This window comes from Drosophila ficusphila, unplaced genomic scaffold (assembly GCF_018152265.1).
Source record: "Drosophila ficusphila isolate 14025-0441.05 unplaced genomic scaffold, ASM1815226v1 contig_791, whole genome shotgun sequence".
NCBI lineage: Eukaryota > Metazoa > Arthropoda > Insecta > Diptera > Drosophilidae > Drosophila > Drosophila ficusphila.
The window spans coordinates 12173965-12201451 of NW_025064737.1; the positions used below are offsets into that span (position 1 = coordinate 12173965).

At 40.1% G+C, this 27487-nt stretch overlaps 5 protein-coding genes across 9 annotated transcripts in view; 3 read left to right on the forward strand and 2 right to left on the reverse strand.

Annotated features, from left to right (window-relative positions):
• Positions 1-188: 188 nt before the first annotated feature.
• On the reverse strand, positions 189-2196 carry LOC108098786 (mucin-5AC). The gene is made up of 6 exons (XM_017201921.1): positions 2067-2196; positions 1927-1996; positions 1597-1656; positions 1258-1524; positions 472-1149; positions 189-414 (listed from the first exon to the last, which is right to left on the reverse strand). Exons 1-6 carry the CDS (start codon positions 2142-2144, stop codon positions 221-223), a joined length of 1347 nt encoding a protein of 448 aa, XP_017057410.1. The 5' UTR covers positions 2145-2196; the 3' UTR covers positions 189-220.
• A 192-nt stretch (positions 2197-2388) lies between these two features.
• On the forward strand, positions 2389-4442 carry LOC108098975 (leucine-rich repeat extensin-like protein 5). The gene is made up of 3 exons (XM_017202191.1): positions 2389-2515; positions 2576-3961; positions 4197-4442. The coding sequence occupies exons 1-3, from the start codon at positions 2404-2406 to the stop codon at positions 4370-4372; spliced, it is 1674 nt and encodes a 557-aa protein (XP_017057680.1). The 5' UTR covers positions 2389-2403; the 3' UTR covers positions 4373-4442.
• A 522-nt stretch (positions 4443-4964) lies between these two features.
• Positions 4965-7134, forward strand: LOC108098911. Of its 2 annotated transcripts, XM_017202111.1 has the most exons (3): positions 4965-5041; positions 5736-6573; positions 6673-7134. In XM_017202111.1, the coding sequence occupies exons 1-3, from the start codon at positions 5027-5029 to the stop codon at positions 6990-6992; spliced, it is 1173 nt and encodes a 390-aa protein (XP_017057600.1). In that variant the 5' UTR covers positions 4965-5026; the 3' UTR covers positions 6993-7134. The 2 variants fall into 2 exon arrangements, with proteins under 2 accessions (XP_017057600.1, XP_017057599.1); XM_017202110.1 differs by having other exon boundaries at positions 5736-7134.
• A 291-nt stretch (positions 7135-7425) lies between these two features.
• LOC108098910 (glycogen [starch] synthase) lies at positions 7426-13561 on the reverse strand. Of its 2 annotated transcripts, none has more exons than XM_017202109.2 (5): positions 13455-13561; positions 9944-10917; positions 8584-9451; positions 8390-8525; positions 7426-7902 (listed from the first exon to the last, which is right to left on the reverse strand). In XM_017202109.2, the coding sequence occupies exons 2-5, from the start codon at positions 10915-10917 to the stop codon at positions 7811-7813; spliced, it is 2070 nt and encodes a 689-aa protein (XP_017057598.1). In that variant the 5' UTR covers positions 13455-13561; the 3' UTR covers positions 7426-7810. The 2 variants fall into 2 exon arrangements, with proteins under 2 accessions (XP_017057598.1, XP_017057597.1); XM_017202108.2 differs by lacking the exon at positions 13455-13561 and adding an exon at positions 10991-11136.
• A 3160-nt stretch (positions 13562-16721) lies between these two features.
• The window catches only part of LOC108098835 (soluble guanylate cyclase 88E), a 37504-nt gene continuing 26738 nt past the window's right edge, over positions 16722-27487 (forward strand). The window contains exons 1-2 of one of the 3 annotated variants that reach the window (XM_017201991.1): positions 16722-17312; positions 19137-19378. The gene's annotated coding sequence lies outside the window, so the exon portion shown is untranslated. The remainder of the gene's footprint in view (positions 17313-19136; positions 19379-27487) is intronic. The other 2 variants (XM_017201992.1, XM_017201993.2) reach the window with 2 other exon arrangements.

The following is a 27487-nucleotide window of genomic DNA, read 5'->3' on the forward strand; positions in this document are numbered from 1 at the left end:
AACAGCTGGAGCAGCCCCCATTTGTTATCGATTCATCGGTATATCATACCTGTGCTAGTGAGAGAGCGCAATCAGAGAGTGAGCGAGAGAGCTAGAGGTGGGGAGCTTGTACCTGATATTTATCGATATTTTAGACAGTTACTCAATTTGAATTTGTAAACGAACCAAACTAGTTCTGTAAAGCTTTCTAAATTGTTTATTAAAGTTAAAGACATTTGATTTAATTACACTTCTTAGTACACCAATCCCAGATACATCCATCTTTCGGATTGCACCCGAATTCTCCAGGATACAATCCGCAAAAATCTTCAGTATTCATAAAGGAACAGCTGTTATTGGGACAATAGTAGCTGTAGCAACCTGGTGAACATTTGTCCCTTTGCTTATCCTTGCATCCAGAACAATCCAAAACCTCTGTAAAAGTAATTAATATGTTTTAAACTTTCTTTATATTTTTTCTATCACACTTACCGCTTTCTTTGCACTCCGGCGTACTGCATGCCAAAAGTGGCGGATTGGGTGGCATTATAACCCGCTTCGGATTCTCTCCATAGACAATCTGCGGGGTCTTGAGATATATAACAGGGGCTGTACAAACCCTAGGATCGCAGAACTTCTTCTCCTTGGATGAACACACCCAATTGGGGGCGTAGTTGATGCAAATACGAGGGCTCTTTACGAAACAGCAGCCCGGCTTGGGATTCTTCCCCGGAAATGGTTCTTCCACCACCGATTGCTCCGTGGTTGTCCTAATGCTGGGATATATCCAAGGACGTCTTGTTGTTGTCGTAGTCCTTGCTGTTGTCGCTATAATATTATCAACGACATTTTCCGGAGTACTTGCTTCGTAACTCTTATCGTTATCCGGATCATAAGGTGCCTCAGTAATGTACTCCACACGATTGATATTTTCACTGGTCACCGTGTATTTGTGCTCATTGTGAATCACATTGCCGATCTCAAGGATAGTGGTGATATATCCTGGTTCCTGGCAGCGCCTTCCATACCAAACAGTTCCCGGCGGACAAGCCGATGAAATACAACGTCCGGCGTAATATTCACCCTCCGAGCAGACAATTTTCCGGCATTGCGATTCGAAGAAAATCGATCCCGGCGGACAGCGAGTCAGTTCTTCAACGATTGGAGGCGGAACCGGAACTGGTTCAGTAGTTGTTGTTGTTGTGGTGGGTTCCGTTGTTGTGGTTGTTGTAGTAGTTGTCGGTTCTGTTGTTGTGGTTGTTGTAGTAGTTGTTGGTTCTGTTGTTGTAGTAGTAGTTGTTGTTGTGGGTTCCGTTGTTGTAGTAGTAGTTGTTGTTGTGGTGGGCTCTGTTGTTGTAGTAGTTGTTGTAGTTGTGGTGGGTTCTGTTGTTGTAGTGGTTGTTGTTGCAGTGGGTTCTGTTGTAGTTGTTGTGGGTTCTGTTGTAGTTGTTGTAGTAGTTCGCTCCGTTGTTGTGGTCGTTGTTTCAAAGGGACAGGGCTCTGGATTTGTCCGATAGCACAAGCCATCAGTGCTAAGATAATATCCTTAACATAAAATTTAAAAAAATACTTATCAAAAAAAATTACACACAAATTCTGGACTTTAAAAGTTTTTACCAGGCTCACACTTCAAATTAGTCTGCAGGTAACATTTTCCATCCGTGTTCAAGTAGTAGCCTAAATAATGAGAAATAACACATAATATACTTATATGTTTGAAATAAATTGATTGAAAACTTAGTTCCACGAGTGTTGAACCAAGTTTATGACATACATGTCGTATACGCAATATCAACATACCAAAACATATAAATGATTAGGTAATATTGCTAATCTCTTTTATGTTTTGTTTATTTTGCATGCTATTATTAGACAACCCGTGGAGCCATTGACTGATAATATTGGACACTATGTAATCGATTTTAGTACATCATGTGTGGATCTTACCTTCGGGACAAGAATTCGGACTGTGACACTTGCCGTTGACATACTCATAACCAGCTGGACAGGTGAGTCCCTATGGAAACATATTTTCCGATAAAAAATATATTTTCAATTCTGATAAACTATTAAGAGTTTGTATTTACCACGGTATCAGCTTGAGCATTGAGTGCATTGATAACCAGGCAGATGAAAAGAGCACATCTCAGCAGTTTCGTAGGCATATTGCTTGGTTTCCGGATCGAAATCTCCGGGATCTGAGACAGAGATTCGCGATCCGCGGCTGTCCGCAATTAAAGAGAGACTAATCGAAGCGTTGATCCGGCGATGAGCTAACTGGGATGATTCTGAATGGGAAGCATAATTGCTGGCGAGCGATAACCTTTTCCGCACGCCGCAGATAATGACGAAGGTCGTCGCTATAGCTTTAGACTTAGCTGTTCCTGATCTGCGATCGGTGAGCCGGGATCAGTTCCAAACGGCATGTCTAATCGGAAAGTGCTTTTCTGGCTGCTAAAGCCGCTGCTGCTAATCTGCCTCGGAATTTTTCCCGCGGAGGTTATCTCCTATTCCATCCCAAATCCCTGCCAGGGTGGTAAGTTCGTAATAAAACTTTCTGTTTTTCGGTTAAAAATAGTTAATGTTTTCATTTTAGGACAAATTTATAGCAATGGAGCCTGCAGTCCCGTCATTGTGAATGTGTTTAATGGATGTGGTGGTCAAACGGGAATCCCTTGCTTTTCTGTTAGTAATGGAAGTCCAGTGGTGGTTCCTGGCACTCCTGGTTGTCCCAATGCACCTAAAAATCCCATAGTGGATCCAATCAATCCTGTATATCCCAGTGACCCCTCAAATCCCATAGTGAATCCGGTAAATCCGCTTTGTCCCAATGCTCCCAAACCGCCGATTGCGGAGCCGATAGCTCCTATTAATCCCATTGCTCCTACAAATCCCACAGTTCCCCCAGTCAACCCACTTTGTCCGAACGCTCCTAAACCACCCATAGTAGATCCATTAGATCCTATTTATCCCAGTGATCCTACAAATCCTAACGTGGACCCACTTAATCCTGTTCATCCGAGTGATCCTACAAATCCCATTGTGAATCCGACTAATCCCCTTTGTCCCAATGCTCCAAAACCACCAATAGTGGATCCGGTTACTCCTGGTTGTCCGAATGCTCCTGCAAATCCCATTGTGGTACCTCCAACTCAGCCAACTGGTTGTCCTCCGTCTTCAAATTCTCCCTGTCCGAACAATTGCAATAACAATTGTAATTGTCCCAACAATTGTCCCAATTCCAGCACTCCTTGCCCGACTCCTTCACCAAATACTCCTCCCACAAATCCTCCAACTCCAAGTCCTTTCCCTACTCCTTATCCCACTCAAAATCCCCAACAACCAGATAGTACACCCCATCCCTATCCCAATCCCACTGCTCCAACTATTCCACCACCGGCACCCATTACCATTTGCCCAAAAGGAACAATCCTAGTAAGAGGCAACTGTCGCCTGCTCTTCTGCGGAGGACATGGAATCTACAACGAGGGTCGCTGCGTCCAGGCTCGGTGTCCTGCAGGCTATATTTGGACGGGACTCAGGTGCTCGAAGCCCCAACCTGTGGACATTGGCAACATTCACATCGAGAACAATTCATACCAGACGTCGGGCAATCTCCCCCACCTGATTACGAATAATGTGAACAACGTCAAGGTCAATGCCTCCATTGTCCTTCAAGGACAAAGCTCCCAGGAGGAGGAGGAGGAAGAGGAGGAAGTGGTGGTGCCAAGACCACCCGCAGGACCCTGCTGCAATGTGGTGGCTCCCAGGATTTGCACCAACCAAGCGGATCAGATCGGTTACAAGTGCTTTAGCCGGACTCAGCAGCAATGCGGATCCTTTTGCAGTGCCAACAAGGTGGTGCTTGCACCATCGACTGTCACCACTTGGACGCAGGACAACGCCCAGATGGTGGTGATGCCGCCCAACTGGGTGGGGCAGGGTTGCCAGTCCACCGGAGGCATCTGCCAGCCAGCTCAGAGTAAGTTTTAGTCAGTAACTAACAGTAAATAACAAATAATAACATAAAATAGAAATAACTTAAACATAAATGTCTCTGGTTGTAAATTAAATAATAGATTTATAGAAATAAATAGATTTTTGTTATAGTTTAAATTAGCTATCTTCTGTGAAATCAAGTTTTAATTAAGTAAGATTTCAGACAAGGAACTCTAGGAAAATTTTTTAAGAAACTTTGCTTTCCATTCTCGATTTAGACTTCTACGACTGCAGCGGTTGTGCCATGGGTGATTTTTCCACTTGCTCCTCGTATTGCTACTCCTACAAGTGCAGCAACCACAATTGTGCCTATTATGACCAGGGCCAATACTGCTCCCAATATCCTGGCCAAATCGGTTGCCGTGCAGATGATGGATGGTTTCCAGCAGAATAAAATTCAGAATGATTTTTGTAATAAAAATTGAATAACATTCAATAAAACTTTTGGGCTTTGTTATATAAAACTTATATAAACTTCTTCCATTCTTTAATAAGTTAACTTAAAGTTCTGTAAATTGTTTACTTATTTGACAGCAGGTGTATCCAAAAGTTCTTATAGTTCGATCACTTGACGTCACAGGCCAACATGTTGATAATAAATAATGCGTCATATTCGAACATTCCTAGCGCCATACCAATAAACTCTTGAGTTTGAACTTTGAAAGCGGAAGTGCTGTGAGTGATCTTAAATGTTTCTTAATGGGCTTCTACTAATTAAAATTCAGATGTAGAGTGCATCGTAGAGTGCTGAAAACCTTATCAGTTCTCTAATAAATAAAACCAACCATAATCGTTCGCATGTGCCAATATTTGTGCAGCATGAGGAATCGTGGAACTCCGCGAGTGATTCGAATGGCAATTGAGTGAAAGCTTCGCTGGTAATCAATTCTTTGATAGTGTTATCTAGCCTTATCTTCGGAGGTGGGAAAGGGGCAAGTGGGTGGCTCCTCAGCCAACACTCAACCATTGCAGTTGAGACTCCACTTTTCGCACCAGCGGACGTACCATAAAATCGAAGCGAGCCGAAGAAACCGCCAAACACTCAATAATGCCGCATTCCAAGGTGAGTAATAAACTACCGGGATCACCAAAGTCCGAGAATTTGGCTCGGTTTTAATGCTAATTGGATTTTCTGTTCAAAATGCCAAAAATGTGAGCGATAGTGAGAAAACCACTGCCAAAAATATTTCAAGGCGATTAAATTTTTTCACGCCTTTCTTATCAAGCGATCGTTATGAAATTTGCCCGATTGTCAGATGGTAGCGAATTTGATGGGCCTATTAATATTAAAGATAACATCACATATTATTGATTCTTGGCAACCTAAAGTAGTTATTGTATGAAGAAAAAAAGGTTATTGATTTCCTAGATAAAAACAAAAATACTCTTTGAAAAATAAACTTGCTAAATAAGAATTTAATAGCAATCAATGACTAAAGGGTGTTGATTGACTTTGATTTTCGTTGAAGGTTCTCAATTAAGCAAATGCCTAAACGTGAAAAAAGTTTTAAGTCTTATCTTATCTTTAAAGATTGAAAAATGAAGTGTTAAGAGTAAAAAAGTAGATTTCCTATTTCCGAAAAATGCAAATTCAAGAATTTTGTTTATACTTACTGGCTGATTATCAGCGATGAAGTCATTCGATTTTGGCGATTAGTTTTAGTCTTCTATAAAACTTAGGACTAGGCGAACTCCCACGAAATTCGATTATGTTTTTTGTGTTCTGAACATTTGCTGATTAAGAACTTATTTTGCAGCTGCTCTTGTTGACTGTGGTTGGACTTCTCCACCTCCTGTCTTTCGGAACCACCACTGCGGATCAGCTGAAAAACAACACGATTGTGGTGCAAACTCCCCTTCAAAATTACGATCAACCCACTCTAAGGGACTACGAGGAGTGTCAGACAAACAGGGATAATTGCATAAATGTTTGCGATGGTCTTTCAACCTGCGAGGATGAGTGCCCCGTTTGCCCGGAGTTGTACGACAAACCCCTGATGGTTCAGGGCATCAACGATACGAATATAGTGGCACCGCCACAACTGCCCATTAATACTACGAATATCATTCGCCTGACCAACGAGATCAACAACATTATCGAACACCAAATTCAGAATCGCAACGAAGTGAATGTTCAGGTGCAACAGAATGTGTCTCAAGTGGGAGGACGCTTTGGATTGGGCTACAGCGACCAGGGATCCTGTTGCTATGTGGTCCGATTGGATCGGGAATGCGAGCAGGAGGCTGGAAAAGATTGCCGGGAGAAGAGCCGCCAACGGGTTTGCGGTGAAAGGTGCCAGGCCCGCGTGATGTTGGCCAAACGAGTGGTGCAATGCGAAGCCGAAGATTCCGACATTTGCCACGAAACCATCGAATACGTTCCAAGGAGGAGGAAATCCCACTCGAGAAGGAACAAACAGCAGGCGCCTTGTCAGTATTTCGGCAACAGTTGGCCCTACTTCACATGCGGTCAAATTCCTGGTCAGAATCTGAACGTGGTGGAACCTCCGAGGGTTAAGCGATCCACTTGCCAACAGTGTCTGAATATGCCATATGGATCCATCCTGCAGAATGGACTGCCTCCCCAGTGTGCAGGTTGCTTTCAAGGGTTCGGGGCTCCCATGATGCCCATGTACAATGCTCCCTTTATTTATAATCCCTATATGCCATATCCACCCTTTGGCAACTTTCCAGGAAACTATAACAACGGAAATTCCGGAAATAACAATGCAATTAATAGTGAAAAGAATAATGGCAACAGCAATGCAGGGGATATAGTATCAGGATCAGGAGACGGTGAATGGATCTTGTGCGACGATGATAACATCGAGAACTGCCTCAACAAAAGTGACTTACAGCAGGGACCTCCCGCTCATCAGGAACTGCCACAGGATAACAATAAATATCCTTACGATGATGATTACAACGTTGAAGTTCAGCGAAGGCGAAGACGACAAAATTCAAGACAATTTGTGCGATCTGCTTACAGCAAACGCAACCGAGAAAATATCTGATCTAAGCCAGATTTAACTATAAAACCTTGAGATTTTCTGCGAAAGTTTTTTGTCCTCATATCTACTAGTATTCCTAAGAAGACAGCTAACAATTATTTGTGTATAATATTTTTCCAAATAAATGATCTTTTCAAAACATTAATGTGGGTACTTTCTTATTTTACTACGAGAGGAAAAACTTCCAACAAAGAATATAGTAGAAGAGTTAGTGAAAACCTTTAGAAGCTATTTTTGCAGTTCCAGTTTTAGTTATCTGATTGCTATACAATAGAACAAATATAATAAATAGTATTGCTTCATAACAATAAAAATAGTAAAAAAAACATTGCCCGTTTGCCCCAATTACAAATTGCTCACTAAAAGCCAGAAATGTCCGTTTTATATAATCCCGATAGCTTATCAGCCTTCAAATGCAATTAACATCCAGCCCAAGTGTACTTTAAATAACGATTTATTTGATAGGCAGGCTATGGAGCAGGGTGACGGGGCGGGGAGACCTCGTTCTCCTTAAAGACTAAACAACGTTTAATAAAATCTGGATTCGTCCTGCTCGAATGCTTTCGCTTGCGATCTAGACATACATAATGTTAATAATTTGATTAGATGTGAAAACATTTCTTGTGGCATTTGAATAGCAGGTAGATAGTTTCTAGGCTTTCGAGCGAGGCTCGGGGATCGTCTCCACTGCCCCTCGCTCCCTTCTTTCGATGAACAATGGTGGAACAAGACTAATAGAACTTATGGTAATATTGCGCGTGTGTTGATTTTAGTTGGTTTGTCCGCTACAATTTTAAAGGCCGTCATTTTGGCATAGGGCTTTATTTGATGCCCAGTTCCTTGAGTTCGGTTTCTTCGTCCACAGAGTCCTCGTCATCAGATCCATGCACCGATGGAGCTGGTGTGGTGTGACCTGTGGATTTATATAATAATTAGTAATGGCATCATTTTGATATAAATATTTCCAAAATATTTTTCAAACAATTCTATCCATTTACACGTTTTAATTATAGATGTGGTACACCTGCACATTATAGTATTTTTAAGTTGTCTAAAAGTATTCAATGATTTTGATTCAGATCCTTATCAGTTCATCTATCAAAATTGCGAAGCAAGATTACGAAATAAAAATATTTCACTGCTTACTTTTAGACCTAATTTGTTTTTTACAGACATTAAAAATAAGCAAACGCAGCTGCTGGAATTTATTAGCCAGAAGTATGTAGAACTAAAATTAAGAATGTCCAACAGCTGTTTTATTTTAAACTGAACCGAAAATATCAACAATAAAAAGCTCGTAAACAGAGATTCAAAATGCATAAAAAGTGGAATGTTTGGAGTACAATATTTTGGAATATCTAGTTATGTCTAGCGATCACAATCTTCATCCTCCCACTTACGCGATGAGGTAGGACTTGGCGGTTCGCTTTGTGGTCGCGAGAAGATCAAGTTGTTGCGCGAACCGTAGAGAGTCAGCTCGTCCACATAGTCTGGGTAAACAGCCTGCAAGGCCTTAACCCTGGCCTGTCTATAGTACTGCAAGTAAATAAACCTTAAGTAAATTACATTTAAACAGAAATAAATGAGTACTAACAATGCCGAGGGTGCGCCAGTCGAGCAGATCGCTCAATCGCTCCGTGCGATTACGCTGGATGATGCGCTGTCGGCGGTTGAGCTTGGAGAACTCCATCATGAAGCTGGACAACTGCTGGACACTGTTCTCCAGACCGATGTAGCGGCGATCCACGATGTAGATGCCGTAGGACTTGGGGTCGCTGATGTGCTCCTCCATGAAGCAACCGAAGCCGGACAGATTGGTGGTCACGCTGGGAATGCCCATCACCGTGCACTCGGCGGGTGTGTAGCCCCAGGGTTCGTAGTACGAGGGGAAGACACCCAAGTGGCAGCCGCGCACGAACTCCTCGTAGTCGATGCCGAACAGTGGGTTCGTGGACGTCAGGAACTCCGGATGGAAGACCATCTTAACGCGATCGTGTCGCGAGTTGAACAGATGACAGCGACGAATGGAGGACAGCACCGGATCGTTCCAGTCGTCGGCCACATTGTGCGTGGTGACCGGTGGCATCGAATCGCGCTGCATGGCGAACATACAGCGCTTGATCTTCACCAGATCCTCCTTCTGCAGCAGGTCATCGGCACTGGGTATGTTGCCCCTGAGGCACGTGTCGAACATCCGCTTGCCCACCTCCTGTTGCACGTTGTTGATCGTATCGCGCAGCTGCTTGATGACCGCATGTCCTCGCAGCGAGTCCACATTGAAGTTGTTCGTCTTGGTGGGGAAGATGAGGAAGGCCACCACCGTGGTGTCCGGCTTCTCGTGCTTCAGCATCGCGTTCAAACGAGCCAGAGCCTCGATGAAGATGTCAGCTCCCTTATTGCCGAACTCATAGCGACCGGCGATGAAGAAGTACAGGGTCTTGTCCAGATCAAAGTCAATGTGTCTATGAGGAAGATACGAAACAAGTTTTTAATAGTTGTTAACAGAATTCCATAATCTATTTTCCCTACACAAATAATTCAGAATCATTTTAATCCCTTTTTCTGTAATAGGTTTCTATTTTAAAACCAATAAACAAGTTTTATAGCATTCAATCTTGGCAAACATTTATAATATGTAATCGCACTAAACAATCTGATTCCATTAATATTGAAAATGTCCCATGCTAGCATTGATTTATTATATATTTGAAATCATATAATCATGCACGTAGATTACTGAATGTCATGTTTAGATCGATTAACCTTAATTCAAGGGTGTAGATTTCAACATTCAAGATTGAAAGCATTTCCGCATAGCATTAAGTATTGGAAATACTACATGTTTCGTTAGCTTGTAAGTTGGTAAACAAGTAGAAAAGCCTTAAAGATGCATTGCAACATTTTGGTAACATAAAATGTGATATGTTCACCCAGATTTCTCGGGGTTTACTTACCCGTAGAAATGTCCCCGCACGAATTCGTTGATCTTCTCCTTGGCAACAGCGTGCAAGTTCTGGAACTCGTGGATGGCCGAGAACTTCTTGACATTTAGACCGTTCGGCGTGATGATGTCCGGCTTGCGCTTGAGCAGATGCTCCGCCTCGTAGCCCGTAATCTCCGAGACGGTGGTGAACACGTGAGCCAAGTGGGTGGCGCCTCGCTCGAGGCAATAGCGATGGTAGATCTGCCGCTTGCCGGCCTCCTCGTCCACGGCGAACTTATCCAGATTGTTGTAGAAATCGGTATTGCCGGCGCACAAGTAGCGACCCAGCAATGTGGCATGGGTGGTGAAAACAGTGGCGATCTCCACCAGACGAGTCCGCAGCACAATGAGACCCACGCCAGCCTGCCACTCGTGGAAATGAGCCACGATCCTCGGGGCATTCAGCTCGTGGTTTTGCGAGTAGGTAACCGCGAAATTGCGGAACTCCTCGAGGAACTCGGCTATCATGAAACCGAGGATAATGGCATCGTTGGTCTCGATATCCAAATGAGGTATTCCAATATGGCACTTCTCCCACATCTCCGACTTGAACTGATCCAGCTTCCAGGCGGCGGAACCGATATCGAAAAGGATCAGCTGAGGATTTCCATCCACCAGCCAGCGACCAGTGTGGATCTTATAGCCCCGCGATCGCAGTGAGTTCACAGCATCCAGCAGAGGGTTTCCCCTGGGGAACTCCATCTCCTCCATCTCGGTGCGGGCACATTGCTCCTTGTAGGGACCCATCATGCACAGCTGCTCGCCCATCTCCTCGGTGGAGACGTAGGCCTTCGACCGGATCACCGTGTAAATGCCGCCCACCTTGTTGGCCACCTCCCATGCCACCTCGAAGTTCCATCGGTTCTCCCGCGAGGCAATGTCACCCCGATCGAAGTAATCCTTCAGGTCCGCCCCGGACTCCACTCTCGAAAAGCGACGATTCATCTGAAGGAAGGAAGATTAATATAAATTAGTATCGGTGTTACTTTCTTCTGGGGGATCCCTTTATAATTCCCACCCTTAGGGCGTAGGAGGTGGACTCGTTGTCCTCGAAACGATAGGACTGCTGCCTGCGCATCATCTTGATTTATGCTGGTACACTAATTTAATCTAGGCACCGCTGATCTAATGCTGAACCTCTCCGTTGAGGCTCTCGTCGCGGACTGATAGTGTCAACTAAATTTAGCTACCGGCTTGACCCATATTACAAGCTATGGATCCTTATCGCCTTACACTTGAACACGCAGAAAAATAAACAACTAAACTTCAAATTTATAATGGTAAATACATATTTGTTATCTGCTAAATTGACTCATGTTTATAAACAAATATTTACGGAAGAGGGTTTATAAAAAACAACTAAGCTTTAGCTATAAACTTTAAAATTCTTTCATAAATGTAAAATTTTGTAAACTGATTAAGTATAAACTGTTTTAGAACGCCTTAATTTCTCCCTGTGCATCGACCGCTCTTGATGTTGTTGTTGCTTTAGTGGTCATTGTCATTACACGCCGGCATTTGTTGCATCACCACGCTGCGAGGTGCATTCGTATCGCTATCAAGCGAATGCAATTGCATGGGTGCAGTTTATGGGCTGATAAGCCGGGCTATGCGACATCATCCATGTCCCTGACACTCGGTCACTTTTATGTACATATGTATGTACGTGCCAATTCAACACATGTGGATGGACGCACATTGGGCTGTCCATAAACCAAAGGTCTATTTTCGGATGTCGGAAATGTTCGCCATCATCGGACAAAGATGAGTTTGCCAATTTTCCCCCTCTATGTGTATACAGGAAAATTTGGCAAATGTTTTCATTGACAGCGTCACAAAATGAGAGGAAATGCTGTGTAAGAGCGAGATACTCATTCAGTGCGATTTGGTACAGATTTATCAAAATAGTAGGGTTTGAATATAGAGGGTTAACTTGCTCTGAAGAAGTAATCAGAAGAATAACTATTAAATACACATTACAAATTAATTTAAATTACAGTCCTTCATTTTTTTTGAATTTAAAATTCTCAATAATTTCAGTTTTAAATGTTGTGTCTTTAATTTACTAATAAAATTTTATGTTCGTCAATTTAAGTCGTATGTTGCCATAAGTTCTCTTGGGTGTTGAGTTGTTAATTGGATATTGCCCAGAATGACCTTGAAAAGCAACAAACTTCATGCGCCTATAAAAAATATTGGCCACCACAATGACTTTTGGTTCAATTGACTTTCAATGGATTTCTTAACTCAGGCAGAACACACCCACCAGTTATCTAATCTGTATTGATATAATAAACTGAAGTTTTCTGGACTCGTAATGTAGTTTTAAAAAAAGAGCTGTAATTATTTAAGCTAAACACCCAACAGATTGAGTCCACCTTTGTACTTCCACTCCACAACACTTTCAAAGGTCAAATTATGTAGCACTGTTATCTATCCTACGATCTGAACAAATTTGGTGACAGATATTGGCTATTGCTTAAAATATCTTTGTATCTTATCACGTTTTCAGGACTTTATCCAGTTGCAGCCGGTAGATGGCGTGATATCCAGATAAGGAAGAGAGGGATCTTTTTAACTATCACTTGAATACACTTCTCTCTTTAGCACTTTTCACTCAGAACTTTGTTTGAAAACAATTCACGAAGGAATGCGAGAAAAAGTAAAAGTGAGGAAAACCTTTTGGCACGAATTCTGTCAATTAAACAATTGTCGACTTCTTACACTTGATAATTTTTATTCAATTGAATAGAAAGAGGTGAAAATTAAGGCGCTCTTGCTATCTCGCTCCCACCCACACACACGCGCTGCTGCAACACAACTCCAAGAACAATAACAACAGCTAGCAGCTGAGAGACCTTAAAGTGTGCGTGTGTTTGTGTGTGGCAGGCAGAGATATTTTTTCATTGCCAGAGCGGCAGCTAGAAGTCAAATAAAGGTCAGTGGCAGTGCTGCTGAGAGAGAGAGCATTAAAAATTGTTCACCATTGTTGGTATAGTTTCTTCTTGGGCCCCCTTTTTCTTTTTCTTTTTGTTTTTTTTTCACATTTTTATTTATTGTTGTTTTCAACCCGCTCAACAAGTTCAAAACTTGATAATTTTGTTTTTGCTGCACTGTAATGTGAGCAAGAGAGAGGTGGAGAGAGCACCAGGAATTTGAATGTTTGTTGTAGTCGTTTTTTAGTTTTGTATTTTCATGCGGCCGGCGCATTGATAAGAGCCATAACGCTTATCACCGCTTTTTGTTTATGTTTTGCGTTTATCACTTTTCCAGCAGGCAGTGCGAAAAGTCTGAGTTGTATGTTTCCAAGGCGTCCGCTTGGCGCCAATTGAAAAAATGCAACAAATAAAACCGCTGATAACGACTTTTTTTGTTTGTATTCGCACTTTGGGTGTGGGTGTGGGGTAATTCGCAATTTGGCACGCGCACAGTTGTAAATTATATAGTAGAACGCGGTCCCCCGATCTCGGAAATAAAATCACCTTAGAGCCACAGCAGTCGCTGTTGTTGGCTACACGAAACAAAACGAAAAATTAACAAAAAGAAAATACACGGGCACCCGGGAGAGTTGGGTTCTTGGTAGAGTAAGTATAAGGTTGTATCGTCGGATCTGTCAGTCCCTTATCACTATAATGAGTGCGAGAGAAAAGGTGTTTACGAAAAAGTGCGAAAGGAACAGCAATACAGTGCGTTGTCTAACCCTTATGCGGTGCATGGGGCTTGAAATGGCCTGGGATATGGCAATAAGTGAAAGAGCCATTTGAGCGGTAACAGACTAAACCTGAACCCAAACGTTTTGACGTCCAGACTTCTTCAAGCTAGCTAACAGATATGTACTTAACATTAAAAAACGTTAGTTCAAACGTATACATTTGCTCAAACGGTTAACATTGGAGAAAGTTGGCTCAAACGGTTTAACCGATAATCCGAGTGAACCCCACGAACGTCAAGGGACTAAGCCCGAACGATTTAATAGTCGCAGAGAGGAAAGCGGAGAGAGCGCAAGGAGAGAGTGCAAGGAGAGAGAGGGCAGGTGGACAGCGTGGCTGTGCATGGGGCGGCCAAAAATACCTAATCATATTTCAAATATTGTTAAAATCAAACAGCTCGAAGAAATATTTTCAAAAATGTGCGCCAATTGTAAATAACGTAAGCCAAATACGTAAGAGTCATTGCCAGTAGGAACTTAAATCAAAAAATTACTTGGGCGGGAATTTTAAATTGAAATTCTGTATAATTTAATTAAATTATTAGACAACTTAGTGTCTTTCATGTTTTTAAATGGTTAAATTTGAATCATATACGATTTGAAATTCGACTACACTTAAACTGCATTGAAACTGTAAGTCACAAGTTAGGACTTTAATTGTATTGGAATATGTTACAATTTAGTTTATATATCTATATTTTGGAAAGATATTTTGAAATAAAACTGAATCCGACCTTGATCCCATTCGAGTTGACTTTATGGACCTTTAATTGACCACCGTCAGAGTTCACCTTCAGTTTCATTCAGTTTTCGCATAAAAAGACATATTTCACACAAATTTGAACAGTAGTCGTAACCTTGCTCTATAAACAAATTAATGTCCGCTCACTTAACCTCAATTAAAACTGGAAGATGGACACGCAAGTTCTCTGGCGCCTTTCCCTTTCCGTTCTTCCAGTTTTCGTTTTTATGTTCATTAATTGAAAAGTGTGAAGAACAGGCAATCATTTACCAATAGAAAGAACGGGGAATAGGAAGAGGGAAAGGATAACTGGGTCAATTGAGTGACCACAAATATTCCAATATCGTTTTAGCTTTCTTTTTTATTACCATTGGAGTGGTGCCCAAATGCAAAAATGTTTTAAATTGACCAAGAAGATAATATTAATGTCAAATTTGTTCCTATCACCAGGTGGCGCTGCAGCATCAATTGACTTTCTCTGCGGTCCACAAGGTCAAAGGACATTAATATTATTATTACCTCCCCATCCCCTTTTTATCATCTCCCCACACTCTTGTTTACCGCTCGTCTGCTTTGAATGTCTTTGAAGCGATTTGCTCTTTGTGTCCTTGATAAACATCCATTGATAACAGACACAATGAAAAGCCAGCAACAACACAGATACCAGCTTTTATGTTTATGACGCATCCTTGTTGGAGTTAGCTAACTGTAAATCATTTTGGCTTGCATTTAGCTCACTTGTTTCATCTTCTCCGTTTTATCCTCCACCTCCGTTTTCAGTTAGTTTTGCAATTTCCTGCTACGACAATTGTCACAAGGTTTCTCATTTACAGTTACAGTTTACAATAGTCACACTCACTGGCTTATCTGTGGGCAGTAAAATAACAAAAATATTTTTGGTAATTGCTAGGTCAAGGACAAATGCTGATTATGTTTTGGCCCTCTGCCAAATAACTGAAGCTGTGGGGTGAATTCTGGAATTAAATTAGATGCCTTGAATGTGGCCTTTAAAGGAAAATCCAGGCATAACCAAAATTATCCTATGATAGATAATATATTCATAGTATTCTTGGTCAACTTCAATAGTGGCGAAAATATAATCATATCATAATTCAGACTTATCTTAACTATTATTCACAAAAACCCCACAAAAACTAAGAATGAAACGGGAATACGAAAATAAACTGGAATAATCGGGGCCAAGTGCCTTGACCACGCCATTAAGAGCTTAATTAAAAACTTGGCCATAATTCATTAGTGTCCATGGCCAGGCACGTGAACTTCAGTCAGTCAGCTCTGGAATCAGGCGATGGGTGGGAATCCAACTTAACCGACTTAAGGTTAAGGGACGTCCAAGTCAAATGCGACTAATTTATGTCATGACACCCACCACTAACCCGCCCTCACCCAAAACAACCGCTGTCGAAATGTTGCAGGACAATAAAGATAACAACGCAAGAAGCTTCCACACAGCGTCGAGGTTGCGTTGATTGCGTTTGTGCCGCACAACAGCCAAGACAGCTGGAAATTAGTAATTACTAAGGCATCCAACTAATACATACTTATTAAAAGGGTATTTGAAGATTTTCATATGGTATAATAAAACAATATTTATATATCTGTAAGTACATTTATGATTATAATTTAAACTATTAAATATTATACTCATACCACTTGTTTTTGCGACCCACACATCTGAAATAAATTATAAAAAAAATCGAAGTTTAAAGTTACATACATATTTGCATTTTTAACGTCTTGAAAGCCATAATATATTTACCCCATATTATAATAAAAACATTTTCAGAAACTACAATTTATAAAAACTTAAAGCTATTTAATATAAAAATACAGCTTCAATGAATATTATAGCCAACACTTCCTAATATCGCAACCTACTGTGTAAAAACTGTTGCCTACTTGGCGGCGCATGCGTTGGCACATACCGAACATGCAACATGCTGAACTTGGTGGCCACTGGGGCTGTTGCGGGTGGCGGGCGGTTGGCTGCTGTGGGCGGTGCGCCCCGCAGGATGCTCTGCCACTGTTTGTATACAAAAAAGGCGCCACAGGAGCAGCGAGGAAGGCGGCAAGAGCAGCAAAAACAGAAGCCGCAGCAGCTGACGACGCGAAATTCGAATTTCGAAAACTGTTATCAACAAATGCCGAGTATCTGTGTGAGTGTGCGGCTGTAGCTGTATGTGTGTGGGCGTTTGTGTGTATGTGTTGTGGGGGATATCTGTGTAGGTGAACGCCTGCCAGTGGCAGATGAAGCCCATCAGTTGGCGGCTGTTGCACGTTGCGTGCGGTTTCGTTGGTCTCCGAACTCCGAGCTGCGTGCTTTGAACAACGAAAAAAAACACATCCTTCGTGTCCTCGGGAAATATTCAAAGTGCGTTCCGTTGTTGCTGTTGTCGTTGTCAGTTGTTGGCTTTTTAATAACTCAGCAGCGAGTGGCAACTAGTCGCAACAACTATGCCCCGACTATCGCCAGGACAAGTGGCAGACCTGTCATTTACTATTCGCCTTTGGCGGCAGTCGGTTGTCCTCGCGCATCTCATCTAAATTTTTAAAATGGTGATCAGTTCAAAACTACACTTGAATTCCCCTTAAACGGTTGAAAATGTAGGCTACTAAAATCGAATAAAAACAGAGATGTATAAATAATAATAATCGTAAAAATAAACAAATAAATACATAAGTTCAAAGGATTTAGATGTTAACGATAAAGAAAACTTAATTAGAAAATTAATAGATTGAATTTATACAAAACTATATAAAACAAAAAATAAACTCCGATAAATAAAACAATAAAAAACTACTTCGAATAAACAATATATTTAACTCATATTACTTTGAGAACTAACAATTAATTTCCCAAAAAACTTGGTAATAATAAATTATGTTAATAATTCCCCTACGCACCTTACACATTTTTAATTAATGTGTTCCATAAACGCTTTGCTGTGGTATTAAGTATACGCCCGGTGAACCAGCTCGAACGGCGGCATAACTTTTTCCGGCTGCACCTGCCACAGTAAAATCCTCCAAGGGGCAACATCAAAAACCACTTTATAATGCGATTTGTAGGGAAAACCAGTTAAATTGCGTAATTAATTCAAGCGAACAGCGCTAGACAGAAGCGAAGACAGTAGCGCAAAATAAATTTTTAATGAAAATAACTCAACAGCTATTTAGTAGGTTTCTGTATTCTCTTACATTGGTTTCTTTAGTTTTAAATATTACAAGTTTTAAGAAGGTTTTCAACATCTTTTACTCTTTAACTTTGGTATTTTCCCTACTTATTTATTATACCCTTGCAGAGCAAAGGGTATTATAATTTTGGCCAGAAGTTTGCAACGCAGTGAAGGAGACACCTCAGACCCCATAAAGTATATATATTCTTGATCAGCATCACCTTCTGAATCGAAATACGTCTGTACGTCTGTCCGTCTGTCCGTCTGTCCGTCTGTCCGTCTGTCCGTCTGTCCGTCTGTCCGTTTCTGCCTAAACTAGTCTCTCAGTTTTAAAGCTATCTCGCTGAAACTTTCCCAAAATGTGTGTAGTTATTGCACGCAGTATATAAGTCGGAACGGGCCGGATCGGCCGACTATATCGGATAGCTCCCATACGAGAGAATGAAATAAAAAATTCTTACTCCGTTGTTTTTGATCAGATCGACTTGAATTCTTCAAGATGGCGTTTTCTAACTGTTATTGAATTTCGGATTAAATTTGATCAAAATCGGATAACTCTATCATATAGCTGCCATAGGAGAGATCGAAAATTATATATAGAATTAATGGAAATAAATTGATAACATCGTTGTTTTTTATCCCACGAGCATGATTTTTTGAATATAAAGTTTTTTAACAACGTTTATATTGAGAAAAAAGTTTCATAAAAATCGGCCATCTATATCTTATAGCTGCCATAGGAAAGATCGAAAAATCTATATAGAAATAATGGAAATAAAATTATAACATCGTTGTTTTTCATCAGACAAGTATGATTTTTGGAATAAAGAGTTTTCTTACGACTCTTGAATTACGAATTAAATTTGATCAAAATCGGACAACTAGCTCCCATATGATCTATAGTCAAAAATATGGAAAATGAATAGAAAAATCGTCTTAGGTTCGATGTTGTCTAGCCTTTATGAGTTTTGTTCGACATATTTGATGACTGCAAGGGTATATAAGCTTCGGCTTGCCGAAGCTAGCTTCCTTTCTTGTTTTTTATCAATTTTAAACACTTCTTATTACATTAATTACAGAGTATAAATAGCTTCAACTCCTTAAATTTATTATGCATTGTTGAGGCCCCGAGCAAAAAGCTGTTAAGGAGGAGTAAAAGTGAAATAAAGGAATTGCGAGAGTTCCTTCAAGTTATGCTTAGCGCATCAATTTTTCAGGCAATTTAATTGAAGGGCTTTCGAAGAATTCCCGCATTCGAGCAAGGAAAACCGAATCACTTTATATGACGAGCCGAGATTCATTTATCCTGGCAATAATTCGGTCGTCACGCCTTCACATTGGATGAATCCCCTGCCCCGCGGAGGTTCAAATCCCGCTAAAACCAAACGGAAATAAAAACACGCGGCAAAAAATGAAATCAAATCAAATAAAACCGAATTATATGAGCAACGCGGGCCCTTAAAATATATTCCTTGTTCATCCGCACATTTCACGTTTCCTCTTGTTTTTCGAGCAGGTTAAGCGGGCTGCAAATCCGCATCGTGTAATGAAAATCAAAGTACATAAATATAAAATTAAATGTCGTAAATAAAAAAAATAATAGCAACGAGACATATAAAATATGTATATGTGAATGTGTGGAACGACGCGACTCGCGGGACAACAAAGCGAAACTTAAGAAACGTGCCACATTAAAAATTTAAGAATCTTCGAAAGCCGACAAAAGTGTAAGGAGAATATAAAGCCGAACAGCGCTTGGTAAGCTGATAAAATTAACTTGATTTATTTGGAATAAAAATTAATTTAGAACCTGAAAAGTCTCTTGAAGTTATTAATAGCTTGCATTTTTGAACACCACTTAATTTTAATGATTTACTTAAAATACAAAAGTTTTTTGATTGAGGGCTTAGCCTAGTGTAAACTCATGTAAATTAATTTTTATCCCAATCGTTGATTCTATTTCTTTTGTTCATCCTCCAAAAAGCCGAGCTTAAGCTTATTTTATTTTTCGTCTAACACATTCTTTTCCACATACCAAGAAATTATAGGCGCGTCGTTAGCTAATCAATGAGCGGAACTCTGATTTATCAGCTTCCTATTGATTTATTTGAAATGACGCTGAAAGCATTCCACATCATTCCATCCCACACCATTAACGCTCTCTTTTTTTTTGGCAACTTTAACGTTTACGAGGCTTCTGATTCAACTTGTGCATTTAGACGAAAATCGTGGGGCAGCGGAAGTGCCATAAAAACAAAGTCCTGGCCATAAAACACAAGAGATGGTCTGACCAAAGTGCAGCCCAAAAAAAAAAAAGATTCGCATATGTAGCGGATATGGCATAAAAAAAGTTATTCAATGGCATTTCATAAATAGTTTTATGCGGCACATCAAAAATACATAAAATCGAGGAATGAATATAAGGAAGAGAAAAGAATGCTTTTAAAAGGGAAATCATTCAAAGATTTGGCTTGGGGAAAATTGTGTTTCGGTTTAGCCAAGCAAAATTCTATGCAAATGAGTTTCGGGGCGAGAAAAGTCTTTTCAATTTGATTGTTTTGCCTGCTTTGGTTTTTTTCTTGCGAAGTTTCCATTGAAGCATTGGAATTTGCCAAAAGCCACAGCAAACAAAACAAATAAAAAAGGAAAAAAACTGAAAGGGGAAAATGAAAACAAATAGAAAATGCCGTGAAAGTTTTATACGATTTCGAAACAGGCGTGACACGGGACCAAAGGGTTTCCGAAGCCAGACAAAATCTCCTGATGAATGTGATGTCAGTAGGGAGTCCTTGGAATATGGGTCCATACACACCCACACCCACACACACACACGTTTCGTGTTAACTGTCTTAAGCACGGAAATGCAGTCATACGAGTTGACTTATGGGAAAAACTTGCGTTGTTAATGGTAATGGTTTCCTTAGACTTATATTGTTCATTTATTCAATGAAAAAGTCTGTTCTTTCTTTTTTTATATATTTATTTATTTAATTCATTTTAATATTTAGTATTTTTTAATATTTAACTGTTTTATACCTAAAATCATTTATTTTAATCATACATACAAAAAATACCAAAAATGTTTCTTGTATACCGCTAAAAATAGCGACAGAATTTTATCAACTGTCAATAATTGACTATAGTTAGCCATCATAAGCTTATCAGTAGCAAGTGTGATTAGCCTAATCAATGATATCACGCGGAAATAAACAAATCGGCAAGTGGCAAGCAAACACAGGAAATGAAGCAAATATAAAAGAGTAGATTGTAATTAGAGGAACATCACGCGGGTGAAATTGGGGTGGCAAATCCTACGTCACGGGGGTCATGTCTAAAGTTAGTTTTAGTCTAATCAGTCACACTGAGCGCCTAAAAATAAGTTAAATATATTTTGGTATCAAAGGGAGTTATGTACACTTGAAAACCTCTCCCCTTTTACCACCTCCTTTTTTGGTTGTCAAGTTAATAAACGTAAAATGAGCTTGTCCTATCAACAATTCTCATAACAATGAAATGCCCTCACTTTGGCACGTGAGCGAATAATGTACCTAAGGCATTTTTACGGATATGTCAGAATGTTCATATGGTTTGGAATCCATGTTTGCATATAAAGTTTGCAGTGCTTTGGGGGGAATATTTGCATAATACTTTGTACATCATAAAATTGTGGGGGAAACCGATATTTATGTACCTTTAATAGCATTTTCAACCGCATATTTTTATGTCATAAAACCCAACAATTCACTTTTTGTTTTTTTGGAAAGGTTTTGTTTTGTCTTTGGTTGGTTAAATATTTTGAATTATTTTTTTCTATGTTTTAAAAAATTACAGCAGGTAAAAAAGTGTATAGAATTCTTCGACTTTTCTCAAACACATTCCATTTGCATGAATTTTGTCGCTTGGGTGTTGATTATAATGATAAGCACTTTAACCACAGGCATGCAAATTGCCAGAAGGCAAAAACGTTAAAATTTAACAGCTTTGGCCTTCGCACACACATACACATACATATCCAAACACACACACGGATTCCCGTTTGCTTGATTGTGAGCAGGGAAAATGCTCCTCAGGCAAATTCAATTTTGAGTTCCCCGCCCTTTTTCTTTTCATCTTTATTGGAACTTTTCTAGTTCAGCACATTTGACACTTGAGATGTCCTTTTCCTATCGCCCTCTCTCTTTCCCATTCGCTTTAGCCGTCCCTTTCGGTTGTTGTGCGTGTGTGTGTGTGTGCTCAGTGAACCGTTAAACTGCTGACATGGCCACTCAATCTCACCTTGCAGCAACAGGTGACGGCGACCTGGCTTATTGAAATGTTTTCGACACTTTTTGATTGACGGCATCAGAATGAAAACAATTTGTTATTGAAAAATACTGCCTTGAATTTCTTTGACCTGAAAGAAGTTCAGGAAATTAAAGTTCAATTCTTTTTTGCAGGGCCAAGCTTGTCAACTGCGAAAGTGACAGATTGAAAATTGAATTCTACTGAATGCTGGCTAGTTATTTATTGTTATGAAAAATTCAGGAAAGTAATTAAGTGACCTGACAAACAATTTGAACAGTTTATTGGGATTACTTGACCTTATTCAAGTCTTGTTGTATTTTTACAGTATTTACACAATTTGCAAAGCAATTCGTCTTTTTAAGTCATTACTGTTCATTGATTCGTGCAATTATGTAATTATTCAAATATTTTGCTGTTCATTGCATAAATCACGGGACGCACGTGTTCGTAATGTGCGCCAAAAATCACAAAATTATAAAGGAAGTCTGCAAGAAAACTTGGCCAGAAGCATTTCAGAAACTTTGGCACTCTGCCCATTTCATCCTGCGGAATTTATTCCCTTAAGCTATGGCTAATAATCTGCGCCTGGCTAAGAAGATGGCCTGCAGTAGGTTTGTGGCCAATATTTCATTCTTTGCTTCGCCTTTAGGCCAGCAGCTTGGTGTTAAAGTTTTCCTCGGTTTTCCCTTTTTCGCCTCTGCGGTCCACAGATGTCATCCACCGTCTCCCCAGCTGGACTGCAGCATATCTCATTCTAATTTGCATTTTTATGCCTGTAAGTGATATTTCTTTTCGCACTCCCACTCACTCCTTCCCACTCTATTGCCATCTCTTTCGGGCAACACTATGTCTGCCTCTCTTTCTCAGCCAAACGGCAGCCAAGCGGAATACAGAATTTTTATGTTCAGTCACATGAGTAAGTGGATTCTGTGTTCTGTGTTCTGTGTTCTGGGTCCTGAGTTCTGTTTTCTGGGTGGCTTGTGGCTGGAATCGTGGCAAAAACAGGCCGGACTCTGGAGGAAGTTTCTGCTGCTCGGTGTGATAAAGTCTGAATTATTAAATATACATAAATCAAGAGACAACAGGAATTTGCGAGGTTCGAGGAAGCTTAAGTAACTACAGGTTGCACTCAGCAAAATACTTTCAATTTTAAAGTATGTATAAGAAATGATCCTTTATTTTTAGTTATAATACTAATTTGTTCAAAAAATTAAAGATAGACTTCTAACTCTTTTTTATTAAAAATCTGAAATATTTGTATTCAAAATAGCTCTTAAAAATTTAGATACCCAAATCTTAGGTTCAACTGTAACATTAAACATTAACGCCTCACTTGGCAAAGCCATAAAACTTTTCAAGCCTCTCTGCACGGCAGAGAATCTTGGCTAAATCGATGCCATATATCACTGCCATATGGATGTGCTGTTTATGGCACTTCTTGTTGCGGCAAGATTTGCATAATCAGCTTGCAACTAATTAAAAGGCAATCAACTAGAGATAACGAGTGGCTGAGGCACGAAAGCCACGTTGCCGAGGCAACCGAATCGTAAGCGGCTAAAGCGAAACACTCAACAAGCTGCCAAAATACACACATTTTCACCTGGTGCCTCCATCACCATTTCCATCCCTTTTTCCCTGTTTTCCCCACTTTATTTTCCTGCACCTGTTACTTCGAAAGACGGACCGGGAAAAGCAAACAGGAAAAGCGGGAAAATCGAGGCCCGTGTTCTGACCCAATCAGTGCGGCAGAAAATGAAATTTTCCCGGCTCTAATGGAAAACGGAAATGAAGTCCGTGAATATGCAAGTTGTGGCCTTATGCTGGGGTTCGAGTTTGCTAAGGTTAAGATTGGATAAGGTTTGAAGAGGCTTAGTAAGTTGATGAAAACTAAAGTCAATCTGCAGGTGGATAAGATTGAATATAGATTTATGCACCATGACTAGGAAAGTTTGCTCTAGGATTGGTTCAGTTAATGGGTAAAGTTGAAATGAAAAAGTAAGACAGAAACTAAACAGAAAATAAATAAGGAAAACTAAATTTAAGTAAACACACACTTAGTTCACCTTCAGCTTGTGAGAACTCTAAAGTATTTATGAAGGATAAAATGTTTAAGATAAACTAAAAATCTTTTAAAAAGTTCTTAAGAACTTATGTAAAAAAGTTAAAACCATAAAATAAATATTTAATACTGTTTCCTGTTTTTCACCCTTTAAAATTTAATTTTTCGTTTGCTGTTCGTCACATAACCAATCATTTTTAAATTTGTTGACGGAAGAAATTAGCACTCAAAACTTTTCGCCAGTTTTCGCCTTGGCTTTAATTGGCTAAGGTAAACAGGGAAGATCGCGTCCTCTTAGCAGTTTCGCCAACCGAAGGCAAAACCAGCGAACTTGAAAGAGTTAAAGCAAAACTTGGTCAACTTTGAGTGCGAAGGCGCAATTCTGTATCGGGAAATCCCATTAAAAGTTTTCCTGCAGTGGCTGAAGCGAGAAAATGAAATTACCGGCTGCATGGGCATTGTGCATACGCAGCGTGTGCCTCTATTGAATTACGTATTACGTATACGCAGCGTCGGCCCGAGAAGAACGATGCTATCTGAGAAGGGGCCCTGAGCTGATGCCGTCTGGGCGCTAATTTGATATCAGCCAAGGGTAAACACAGACCGGTGTCTGTGCCTGTCATGTTTAATAGCCACGCCGCCCTCTATTTAGCCGCTCGAATGCCAGAACGCCCATTAACCCTTTCATGCCCAAATTAATCTGGGGACACATAGAAAATATTTGACGCCATAAATGATTAATAGAAACCCCAAGTAACTTTCATATCGATTTTCGATACTCTAAGTGCTTTGGTATGTCCTTACTGCAATGTTGCCTTTAGGCCTTTGAAAAAATCCACACTCTTTATAAAACAATTTTCAAGCCCAACTTTATACTTTTATCATAGTCTTACCTGTTTTAAAGATATGTACGTACTTATTTTATTAGTATTTGTCCCTAATTTTAGTTAATCGCACTATTTGCACGGACACTTTTTGGTAAAATTTTTCGGCAGCTGTGGTCGCTTCGAATCATAAGTGATAACTCAGCACACGCTGCAGCTGCATTCGCCAAAATTACCAAAAATTAAACAACATTAATAAGGGGAATCGCCTATAAAAAAAAATCCACAAAAATTTTGAATCTTAACCGATTTAAACTTCAAAAAGTCAATGTTGCCTGTAGGCAACAGTGGGCATGAAAGAGTTAAAGGGTCTCCAAACTCATATGCATTTGTCTCACGTGTCAGCCCACCGTTTATTGCCAATCTGATGAGTGACTAGGGGTACGAAAAGCCAAGAAGGGGGGGTAGGAAGGGGTGGCTGACTAAGCCACGTTTGGCGCTCATTAATTTCCATCGTGTAGGTTTTTAATGAAGATGCGTGCCTGCCACATCACAAGACACGCGATGGAAAATGGGAAGGAGAAAGGAGGTAAGGGGAAACTCGACTTCCGTTCGGAAAAGTCAGTAATAATTTATGCTAAGCCGAAAAGTTAACCCGCCGCTTGTTAACTGAATTATGCCCGGAGCTTCGTCCTTGCGTCCATGAAAAGTAACCCCGCAATAAACACAACAAAAGCAAATACAGCGCAAAAACTCCCCTTAGGTGGGCCTAAACTTTTTCCAGCAATTTTAAGCAGTTGACTTATTTCAATTATGAATAATTAGCGGGGCAAGTATGTAAATTTACATTTGAGAGCGAGCACGCTGCTTTGTTGCTGTCATTTTGAGGTCATGAATTCGAGTTTTATTTAAATTTCAAAGGAAGCAAGTAAGTGTGTGGGAACAGATTACAGACTTAATAAGAAAATAAAAACTTTGTGAGCATGGCAAAATTAAAAAGAAAAATTTAATTTAAAACAAATTTAAAGAGAAATCTTTTATGTTTAATAAATAGAATTATTTCTGTTGAAGTGCAAAAGTCTTGTAGTTCTATAAAAAAAACCAAACGTTTAAAGCCACTTAGTAAATAAATAAGAGCAAAGCCAAATCTCTAGACCAAATAGCACCACAGAAAGACTAGACAAACCCAAAATAATAGCCAAGTGTCCCCAGGGACTCTTAAGCAGCTTGACTCGAATTAAATTTTTCATTCACCGTACGCACTGAAATGAAATTAAATGCTTAAGCGGGGCGAGAAAAAGACAAACGGATGCTGGCAAATAAATAAACAAGCAAACAAACACACTTCTATTCTATACATTTGGGGGGAAAGGCAACCCACACTAAGACCAACTAATCACCGTTGACAGTAAAACGAATGAAACACACACTGAAATGGACACAGGACGAAATCCTAGTGGGACAGGACATTAGGAAGCAAAAAAAAAAAACGAGGAAGACCAGAAACTTGATTTTATGGCAGGGGATATCTCTGCGTTCTTTGTTTTCCTTTTCCAGCATTTTATTTCCCTTTTAATTTAAGTTGATGCGCCAAAGTGCAAATAAAGGAAAAGATTTATAAACAAAACAGACCTACTGCCGCATTTTCCCTTGGCCAAGAGAAATATTTACACTGTCATAAGAACAGAAACAACTAGAACTAAAACGCCAACGCACATGAGCTAACAAAAAGCTTTTCTTGAAACCAAAAACAAATACAAAACGATTTGGCCCTGTTTTTCCCACAAGGTTTTCGCATTTTCAGTACAAATTCCCTGTTCCTTATTTTTGTTAGCCGCAACAAAACAAAAACCGCAAATGTCCCAGAAAATGTGTTAACAGAAAATGTATTTTGGCCAGTCCGACGCTTTTAAACAGCTTTAAGTAAAATTTAAGCCAATGGAACAGCATAAATATTTTCTTGCTGGCCGGGCTTAAACTTAATTCGACGTAAATTTTCATCCCAATTTATTTAATGAAGCTGTGGGCGAAAAATTGAAATTTCCCTGTCATCCCCAAACATTTTCATAGTAAACAGACCTTTGTCCTGTGAAGCTATAAATAGTTTTTGAAGCCACCAACTCCTTTTATCAGGTTTATGAAGGCTCCCAAAAAAAGTAGCTTGAAAAAAAAAGGATAATGAGCCAACATATGTTTAACCTGAAAAGTACCACCCCGAAAAAAAAGGAAATCCAAAACAAAAACAGAGCAAATGAAATTCAACCTGAAAAAAAACGGTCAGGACAAACAAAACAAATTTTTCGCCCTCAGGCGGCATTTTTAAAAGTGGGACGAGGGAAAAAATGAAGGGAATTTACCCAAAGCTGCTTGTCACTCTGACACAGAGGAAAAGCGGTGGGGAAAAGCGGAGAGGAAAAGCGGGGGGGAAAAATGTGGGGGGGAATGCGAGAGCAGCTAATAATATTTATGGGCGCTCATTTTAATGCCAACTGTCAACGCGAAAATAATGTGTCTCTACACATATGAGGATTCCATCCGGCCGAAAAGAACAAGAGGAAAATCTCGTGGAAAAGCAGTTTAGAGGCAAGTGGGCATAAATGAGGACGGGCTGAAAGCCGTTGTTGTGTTTAATTTGTAATAAAAATAAAGTGCACATTTATGGGGCGTGACAAGCAGTCAGGTAAGCCAAATGAATTTGCT